At 42.4% G+C, this 9,630-nt stretch overlaps 1 protein-coding gene across 1 annotated transcript in view; it reads right to left on the bottom strand.

The window, feature by feature from the left end:
• EBF2 (EBF transcription factor 2) overlaps positions 1-2,059 on the bottom strand; it is a 165,194-nt gene extending 163,135 nt beyond the window's left edge. The window contains exon 1 of the mRNA XM_077805554.1: positions 1,645-2,059. Coding sequence (XP_077661680.1) covers positions 1,645-1,775 — 131 coding nt within the window. The 5' untranslated portion in view covers positions 1,776-2,059. The remainder of the gene's footprint in view (positions 1-1,644) is intronic.
• Positions 2,060-9,630: the final 7,571 nt, after the last annotated feature.

Raw genomic sequence — 9,630 nt, forward strand, 5'->3', positions numbered from 1 at the left:
CCGAGTTTGAATGATTCGGGATCTTTTCATACAATGGAAATTCTAAACCTTAGAGTTCGTTTTTTAGCAGAATTGGTTCCACTCTTTCCTTTATGTCGATTTTTACAGAATGCACAGAAGACAGATACGGGGAGAGGATTTCTCACTTACAGCATTTCTATAAAGTTTTCCTCCTTTCTCCAGATTTAACTCCTGAAATGGACTCATCTAAGATTGTTGCTTCACGTACTTGAGAAAAGTATTTGACTCTTTGGAAAGCTACAAATATCCCCCCCTTTATTTCTAACTCCAACTAGACAGGTACAATGAGACTGGGCAACACACAATCCCCCTGCCTTCTTCCCCCACCCCCTTCCGGGCCAGTTTAATAGCTTGATTTTTATCATCTTGGGTATAAGAACTTTGATCGCTGTATTTTTACTAGACATCTAGAATAATTAGTGACGTCCCAATGCGAACACCGATCAATTAGCCGCTGTCAATTGGCGATTTCTCACAGTGCATCTAACATTTGTTTTACTTTCGCTTTCCCCATCAAGGTATTTTTTCCTCCCTATATAAATTAAACCATCAATATTCATTTTAAAAAAACCCCAACAACTTCTGATATCTCCTCTCGTGCTGCTTGAAAGATCTTCCATAGAGATCAGATGGAGGTGGTGAGGGCATATGGGGCTCTATTTGTATATTGGTTCCTAGACCAACGTACATGCAACGCGGTTGTATGTCCCTCAAGTCAAGTTGTCTCTATCCTCAACTTTCTTCTCGGGGCGATTCAGCCCCTTCCCACACGTGTGCCCGAAGGCTGGCTAAAGAGATACTTGCAGAACGTGGGGACATGTTTTGTTTAGGGAGGGTTTCGTTCCCCTCTCTCCTCCATAAAAAAGATCAACAGAAGAGGAAAGAAGGGGGAGATGAGGTCTATAACTCAAAGAGAACCCGGCACTACTGGGGCGTATTTATTATGGAACAGAGAGATTATCCCCCAAACAGAAGCAAGAAGGCATCCTCGTTTGCAGCTGGACGGGTTTTATATTCCAGCTAGCACTGAGATCTACATAGTGTTGACAAGACTAACGCAAGGAGTTAGTAAGTGGGGTCAAGGACTCGACTCAGCTCATTCACACGACAGCTCTCTCCTGCACCGCTGATACCGGCAGTTTTGCAAAACCCTGGTCAAGGTATCTTCCCCTTTCCCTCGTTACTCAAACCCACGCTGGGCTCGCTTTCTGCCGAACCCTGTGGCTCGAGTGGGGAGGAGGGTGGCGTTCGCTATATAAAGCATGAGATCAAGGATAACAAGGTGATTTTGAATCAAAAGAGGCATAGCAATTAAGTTTAGCCAGAAGAACATCCCACTCAGACGTTCGGGCATACAAGGGTCTAAAGAGTTACTGTTCGCAGTATTGCTATGGATGGGTGTCCCCCACCCAAAAAAAAAAAAAAAAAAGTAAAGAAAAGAAAAACGCTCTCCCCTCCAATCTCTGCTCTCTGACTTCCTCTGCTGTGTGTGTTTGTCTCTCGCTACAGTTTTGCCCTCTTGGATTTTCACTGACTGGGGCGGGGGAGTAAATTCAGTCGCGAGTCTGAACAACAGCGGGAGGAAAGGGAGGTTTCAAAAGGGGAAACACAAGGCTCGATTACCTTTGTGCAGCTACGTTTGCATCCACAACCCCAACATTTCTGACCCAGGACCTGACGGGATCCATTTCAGACGCGAGAGATTTCTCTTTCAGAATCGGTCCTCTTCCTAAAGTATCTTGAATCCCAAACATTTAAGAAGTCTATTCCAACCGGCAACAGTTTCTTTAAAAAAAAAAAAAAAAAACCCAAACAAAAAACAGCAGCCTTTGAAATTGACACCCACACTCACAGAGATCCCAAAACCACTGAAGTTCAGCTTTAAAACCAACTTCTTCTGCTTCTAAAGGCTACGTGAGCTGCTGAAAAGGCCTTCCCAAAAAACAAAAAAACAAACAAAAAAAAGTTTTCCCTCTTGCAAAGTAAAGTTATGCTCTCATTCAGGCTCGCCCGGTCCTATCATCCTGCAAACGCCGGAGAGGCAACAGCATCCAAACACTGACCGCTGGATCACCTGTTTCTCAAGGACACGGGGAAGAGGACGGATTGCTGCCTAATCCAAAAAAAGAATCGCGATAAATCGTGAAAGAAAGGGAGAAATGGAGCGAGAGAGTCTGATTACACAGCGAACTGCGGGAGCCAGGATGCTTCCCCAAGCCAGTCCCCATCAATGGGTTACAGCACCGGGAGAAAACCGACGGGCGAGGGGGCGGGGCGGATTTCCATATTAGGGGACTCGATTTGCATAGACTCACCCGATTGGAGGAGTGCAGACAATTATCAAGCGGATACACACTCATAACTCCAGCTCCAGGCTACCAACAATTGCCAATGGGAAAGTGGGCAGAGAAGCAACAGTCCTCAGACTTTTCTGATTGTTGAGTAAGTTCCTTACCAAAATTACTTCGCTTTCAATTTGTTAACCTCAGATGGAACCCACTCAGGCTAGGGTATTATCCTCTTTTTTTTTTTTTTTTTTTAAAGAATAAAAGAGAGAGAAAAATATTTCTAGGAGCCTTATCCTATGTGTCCCTGCCATCAGATGATGACTTTTGTAACAAACAAATAATAAAGCAAACGTCCTTTTTTGAAAATCTGGAATGTCTTATTGCTACTGTTTTAGGAGCACTGTTAGCGAGATTATCAGCGAAAACTAAACAGGATCTAATCCAAATATCTGGCTCTGGGGGCACTGGAAGATGCTCTCAGAAAGCGTGCGGGGTTGGGGACAGATTGTGCGCGTCAGCGAGGGAGAAAGAGAGAGCTCCACACCTATCCAGTCCATAAAATGCACCCACAATTTCACACGACACCAGAGCTCTGAAATCGTCCCTTCAAACTTCTTATTGCGTTGCATCTAGGCAAAAAATGTAGCCGCTGACAGGACACAGCTATATTCATCCATGAACTAGAGAGTGGTTCCTTTTTTAAAACAAACAAACAAACAAAAAAATCTTTTTGGCTTGGCGTTATTTTCTTCCTGGCTCTTTTGTATTCTGATCTGTGCATAGATCTTCCCCTGAAATCTATATAACACCAACGCGAAAACAGATTTCAAGACAATGAATGCAAATCTGTGCTCAAAGACCATCTGCCAGATGAAGGAATCAGATGTTCCATAGTTAAAGGGACAGTGCATGGATTTCCTTGCCTCATTATTTAGAGCTCCCCTCTTTAACCTGCTTTATGTTTAGGAGGAGAAATAAACATTTCTTGTCAATCTCAAACCTAGTTTATTACAGCCAAAAAAGGGACCATCTTTAGTTGCATTTTAAATGTTTGCCTTTCTACGAAGTGTTAGATGATTATAAAAGTTGATTTTTTTTAAAAAAAATGCATTTAAATCTTTTCATCCGAAAAATGTATATTTAATTCACACACACGGTGGGGGGGGAGGCGAAGAGGGGACTCTAAATTATTCTGTCTACATGCATGACATACATGGTATTAGATGAACTATAAATCTCCACGCGATCTCTGTTCAAAGATATTTACCACACTAACCTTTCTTTCCCCCTGCATTGATAAATATGCATCGAGTGATTTGTCAGTTTAGCAAAAGGAAAGCCTGACTTTAAAAAAAAAAGCAACGATCAGTTCTGTTCATTGCCTCTGAAGCACCTGGTATTGACAGGATACTGAGCTGTATGGACCTTTGGTCTGACCCAGTATGGCCATGCTTATGTTCTGGGGTTAACAACAATATATTGTACCAACAAACATTCCTGTGATGTGCAATAATAGAATCTTTCGATACAATTTCTCAGCTGTGAAAAGCATCGTTTGTTTCTGAAATTAGGCGAAATCACTTAAACCATCAAAGAAAGAGATCGAGAGTATTCAAACTAGATTTACAGGCGATAGTGTGTGAGCTATACACAACAGGAAAATTACCTTCGCCCATTGAATCCTAAATGTATTTCCTGCGCTAAGAACGATTTCTTTGCATTTTATTTGTATCATTGGCACTGTAAACAGAATTTAACTTGCCCCTGAATGTAGTCCTAGAGCTGGGATGGAAAAAATCCCATTTGTTCTAACCCTGGATGGCTTATTAACCGGGAGAAAAGGCTTTCAAATAATTGGAGCTCCCTGCTCCAAGTGATAGCTAAAAATGAGTCCGACCAGGCTCCTTTAAGATGCTTATCCAATAAAGTCTAATCGGTTACAAAATCTTGGTGGAAACTTCACTTGTCTCGCTGCGTGTGTGAGGGAGAGCGAGCGCTGACCCAGGGGTAAACGTGCCAGGTTTCCGGACAATAGGGGATCGTGTGCCACAGTCCCCGAGGGGAGTCTGGCTTTTAAGGATTCAGAGCAGGGTCAGAGGGCACCGACTCAGGTCAGGGGAGGGGCACCCTCTTTGCCCCCAACAGCTGCCACCAAAATTTGGCACTTCAGGAACAAATGAAAGGATCCCCTCCACTCCCCATATTCCCCCAGAACTGCCCACCCAGGGTACGCTTCCCCCATCCCTTCCAATGCCAAGTTAACAGTCGGTCTGCGGGTACAACTTGGGGCGGCAGGAGGGAAGGGAAAGGGACTTTCAAATGCAAGATCTTTGTGCTCTCTTCAGGGAGGCATGACAGGTTTGCGGTGGCGCCGAGAGATAATCCAAGCCAACTGGCGAAAATGGACTCAAACCGATTCCACCCCGCTTTAGAAGAGGGACCATTTATTTTAGGGTCTCCCTTCCCCCACAGCGTACATCATTTACTTACACCGAGGGTTTTTTTTTCCCCCTTCCAAAAGGACAGGACGATGGGTTTTTAATACTTTGTGGAAGTGTTCATTTCAGCTCCCATTCCAATAGCAAGTGTCTGGGTTTAATACCGTTTGAGCCAAAATCCCCTGGCATAAATCCACGACACCGCCCTTCATTTCAGATGGAGTCACTCCGGATTCAGACCAATGTAAACCGGGTTTAATTTGGATTCGTGCCTTTTAATGCATCAGTTTGCTTAGGCGAGCCAATTTCACACACTAGTGAAAGGACGATGCCATCAAATAACGGGTCAAAACTAAAGAGAATGCACCATTTAAAAACACGACTTGCTAAAGGTAGGGTGACCAGATGGCCCGATTTTGTAAGGACAGTCCCGATATTTGGGGCTTTTTCTTACAGAGGCACCTATTACTCCCCATCCCCGTCCTGATTTTTCACACTTTCTATCTAGTCACCCTAGCTAAAGGATGCCTTGAAAGTGGAAGGAAACCTCTTTATTGTCTTCCTGCAAGAAAATAAAAGAGCACTTAAAACTAAACAGGTTGGTGAGGGCCGTTTACGATTGGCAATTGGAGGCTTAACAGCAGATAACTAGTCGTTTGAAACAGCAGCCCCAGGGATACAAGGATAGACAATGAGCTGTGTCGTTTAGCAACAGGAAGGATCCGGGGCGACTCTACCCCGATTCAGCCTTCCAAAGCAGACAGAGGTAGAATCCAAGATTTTGTAGGCACCCAATTCTGTGTTGCTTCGTTACTCTGTGGTCCAAACTGCCCTTTCAAGAGGTGTCAGTCCGAGTTCTTCTTTAAACCGCTCTGACTCCTGATCACGCTTTTTTTTTTCTCTTTTTTTTAATGCGTAACTCACTATTTGTGGTTCTTTCCTTCTGCCCCAAGCGCAATCTCAACCTCGCCTCCACCCACATTTCGGTATCGAAACAACAGGTGAGGACATCTTGCCTTGGCCACTGTCGTGTGCTCTTCTTTGTTATAAACGGACACAGGACATTGCTTCTCACCGCTGACTACTAATAGGTTCCTGACTAACGACCTGATACGTTAAAGATTTCCGGTCCAAGGTATTAAATATTCGCCCAGATTTTTTAGACCTCTTTAAACAGACTATCCTACCCCTTCTCCCCCCTCCCCAAGCGTTTGGAAAATGAATGAGGACCAACTTGTCTGAAGCTACACCAAAAGCAAATGCCCACCCACCAGGAAAGAGACACTGCCCCACCTATTAACCCTTTTTTGTAAGGGGTTCCGAAGGAAGAGGTAAAGACAAGGGGGCAGATGAGCCAATGCTTACAACCTACAGATTTTTAAATCCTCAATGCCGGAGCGGATTAAAGTCGCAGCTTTGTTTTCTGTAGGTCACATCGTAATGGTTTGTGGCTGAGCCGTGTTTTTAAATGGTGCCTTCTTTTTAGTTTTCACGTTATTTGATGGCATTGTCCTTGTGTGAAATTGACTCGCCTCAGCAATCTGATGCATTAAAAGGCACAAATCCAAATTCAACCAGGTTTACATTGGTCTGAAGCCGGAGTCACTCCAGCTCAAATGAACGGCGGCGTCCTGGACTTACACCTTCCGTCTTTCATTAATAAAATAAAATAAATACATAAAAATAGACCCGCTGTTACGACCTGCTTAAAGAGACAAGTTTTCAAGCACCTGGAAACTAGATGATTACCTTATATATGCATGCAGGTTCCCACCGCTCAGAACGGCACTCCCATGCATTTGGTTCTCAAGTGTATAATCAAAGAAAGCCTTTCAAGAGCCAAATAAGATAAGGGTAAACAAATGGTTTACTTTCACGTTGTAGTTTGTGACGGAAAGATGGCTAGGAAAAGCTCCGACAGGCTAGGCGCTGTTCTTAACTTCTCAAATGAGAACTGTATGGAAAGCAATCTCAAAGTCCTCAGCACAGATCTGGGTAAGAAATTTATTCCGGCTGATGCAGCCACGATATTCCTCATATATAAAGACCCTCGATTTAACGGAAATAAAATCGTAAGGACGAGGTCGCTGGGGGCGGATGGGAAGGAGAGAGAACACCACAAAATATTTCAGAACAGAGGGTTTAATGCAGTTCACTTGTATGCAACTAACAGATAGGAAAGGAATACAGCCCGCAGCTGTGATTCAAAGTATAAAGCAAGACCCAGCTAAATTAAGCCCTTTCCGATTATACTTGTTATAAACCAGTAATTTTATATATTTACCATAAAGGCTATTTTAAAAGGATGCTCACTCATGTGATTGTTGGAGAAAAACATCACTAAGTATAAAATGATTGACTCGAATTCCCCCCCACCTCACCCCCATCACGAAATCACCAGAAACGTGGGTCTGTAGCTACAAAGTCTTGAGCTATCCCTGGTCTCTCTCCCTCCCCCTTCCCTCTTGTATCATAAAGGCACTATTTACTATAGGCAGATCCACACTGATCATGGTTTATAAAACCTGTAAGTTTCAAAGAATCCACTGATCACTGCAACTTTTACACCTTTATAAGCACTGATCAACAGAAGTTTGGAAACTTACAAACTATTAAGTCAACATGTAAAAACTTCTGCTCCACCTCATTCTTCCCCAAAGAGAGAAAATATTGTATCCATCATAAACTCTTTGGAGTTTCCCACATATTCCAATAAGTAGGTGCTTTTTCACTAAAACAGAAAAACACATCTGTTAGGTTTTATATTCAACCCCTTTTTAAAAAAAAAAAAAAAAAAAAAGATACTTTTACTGCCTTTTGCCTAGCGTGGTTTTTGGAACACGTTAGCAAATAATATTTTACCATGGGGAGTGTATGTTCTATTTTATTTTATAATGCAGATTTGAAGAGTCTTGTTGCTGGAGTTTGTTTTTTCTAACCACATGGAATGTTGAAGCAACAAGCACATTCAGGAAAAATATTTTAGGTGGGTGTAGATTTGTGCTGGGGTCTTCTTATTTTCCCATTTACAGAAGGCTGTTGAGATCATTTTTCAATACATCTTTGTATAAAGACATTTTAAAACACCCCAAATCAGAAAATCCAAATTTGTCATAGCCCTTTCATTCACCCACACTGAACACATACCGGATCCAGTTTTTGCTGGCAGACACAAAACTTGCACCAACTGGATTTGTGCAGAAATACCCAAGGGCAGAATTGGACTCATCCTGCATTAACATATACAGTTCATAACCCCAACAACCACCCAAAAGGCTTCCTATGGCCTTGGTCCTGCAAACACATTAAGGAAAAGGTTGAGGTAAACCTATCTGCTAAAGTTAATAGAACAACTCACATCTGTCAGCATGTGTTTAAGCGCATATTGGATCAGGGCCTATATTGACCTTCCCAACTGAATTATTTCTATTTGCCGATTTAGGTCCTGATTCAGCAATGTAGTGAAACACGTGCCTATCTTTAAGAACTTGAGAATATCATTGAAGAGATGAGACAACTCACCCAACTTAAAGCTCATGCTTAAGTACTAAACAGGAACCTTAGTTTTTGTTTTTCAGTGCACATACTTTTCTTTAAGAAAAAAAACCTCTCTCTCTTAGTTTCTTGGGTAGCTGTGGAATTCTACATAGCATAGCTTAGAACTTAAGTCGGGAAATTCCACAGGCAAACGGCGCACAAAACACACACCTGTGTAAACTAATTAATATTGAGGTTTAATATGAATATTGTAAAATAAAAGAACATCGGTTATTTCACAGTCCTATAAGTCCAAAGCTGTTGGTAGCTGCACACTGTGCCTGTGCAAAAATGCAAATTGTGTTGCATTTATCACCACTATTTTATTTGTAACTGATCTGGAGCTCAGCTTTCACTGAGGACTAGCCACCTGGAAAAGTCTGTAGTCCCATTTCAGGTACGCCTGTGCTTTTCAAGGCAGAAAAATGTATACGTATTTACTTTCACTCGTGTGTCACTTAGATGAGTGGACCTGGCTCAAAACTTTCCAATAACTTCCATCCTTAGGTTGAATCCAAAAGTTCAGTACAAAAAGAGATTTACAGATAGTTATGCCGCTTGGTTCAAAGCCCATGAAGTCACTAGAGAGACTCCCACTGACTTCAATGAGATTTGGATCACACCCATGTTGAGTTATGGAGGGCTCAATATAAACTTAATGATAGCGTTCCCTTGCTTATTTTTATGTATTTATATATTGGCTTCTCTGTGGTATTTTGAGTATCTGAGTACTTCAAATATTCAACTTATTCTAACCACACACCTATGAGGTCAGGAAGTATTATTATCCCAATTTGACGGGGGGGAAACTGAGGCATAGAAAGGTCATACAGCAAGTCTGTGGCCGAGCCAGGAACAGGATTCAGACCTAATATGCACATTAACCGTAGAAACCTCTTTCCTCTACTCACTGGACTGTTCTTCTTTGTGCAATACACATCAGCCTTGTGCCAACCTAAAAACCTTCCTGAGCAACACAAACACATTCGCTAGCAAAATCCTCAGCTGGCGTATGTTGTATACAGTCATTGGAGTGAGACCAGTTTCCACTTGCTGAGGACCTGGCCCACTGTGTATGTAACTGATTTTTCCAACACATGTACAACATCCAACTATACTGGACATTCCTATGGATTACAAGAATACTCAGAGTTATAACCGTTAAGGCGAACCCATTTGGGAAAGAGATATTAAACCGCATGCTTCGCGGCTTAAGCCAATTTCTAACTATTAGGGATTTAGATAGTAAGCTTTTTTAAGGACCATTGCTTTTTGCTCTGAGTTTGTACAGCACCTAACACCATGCGGTCCAGATCCATGACCAGGCTCCTAGATGCTACCACAAT

Source organism: Eretmochelys imbricata, chromosome 26 (genome assembly GCF_965152235.1).
Source record: "Eretmochelys imbricata isolate rEreImb1 chromosome 26, rEreImb1.hap1, whole genome shotgun sequence".
NCBI lineage: Eukaryota > Metazoa > Chordata > Testudines > Cheloniidae > Eretmochelys > Eretmochelys imbricata.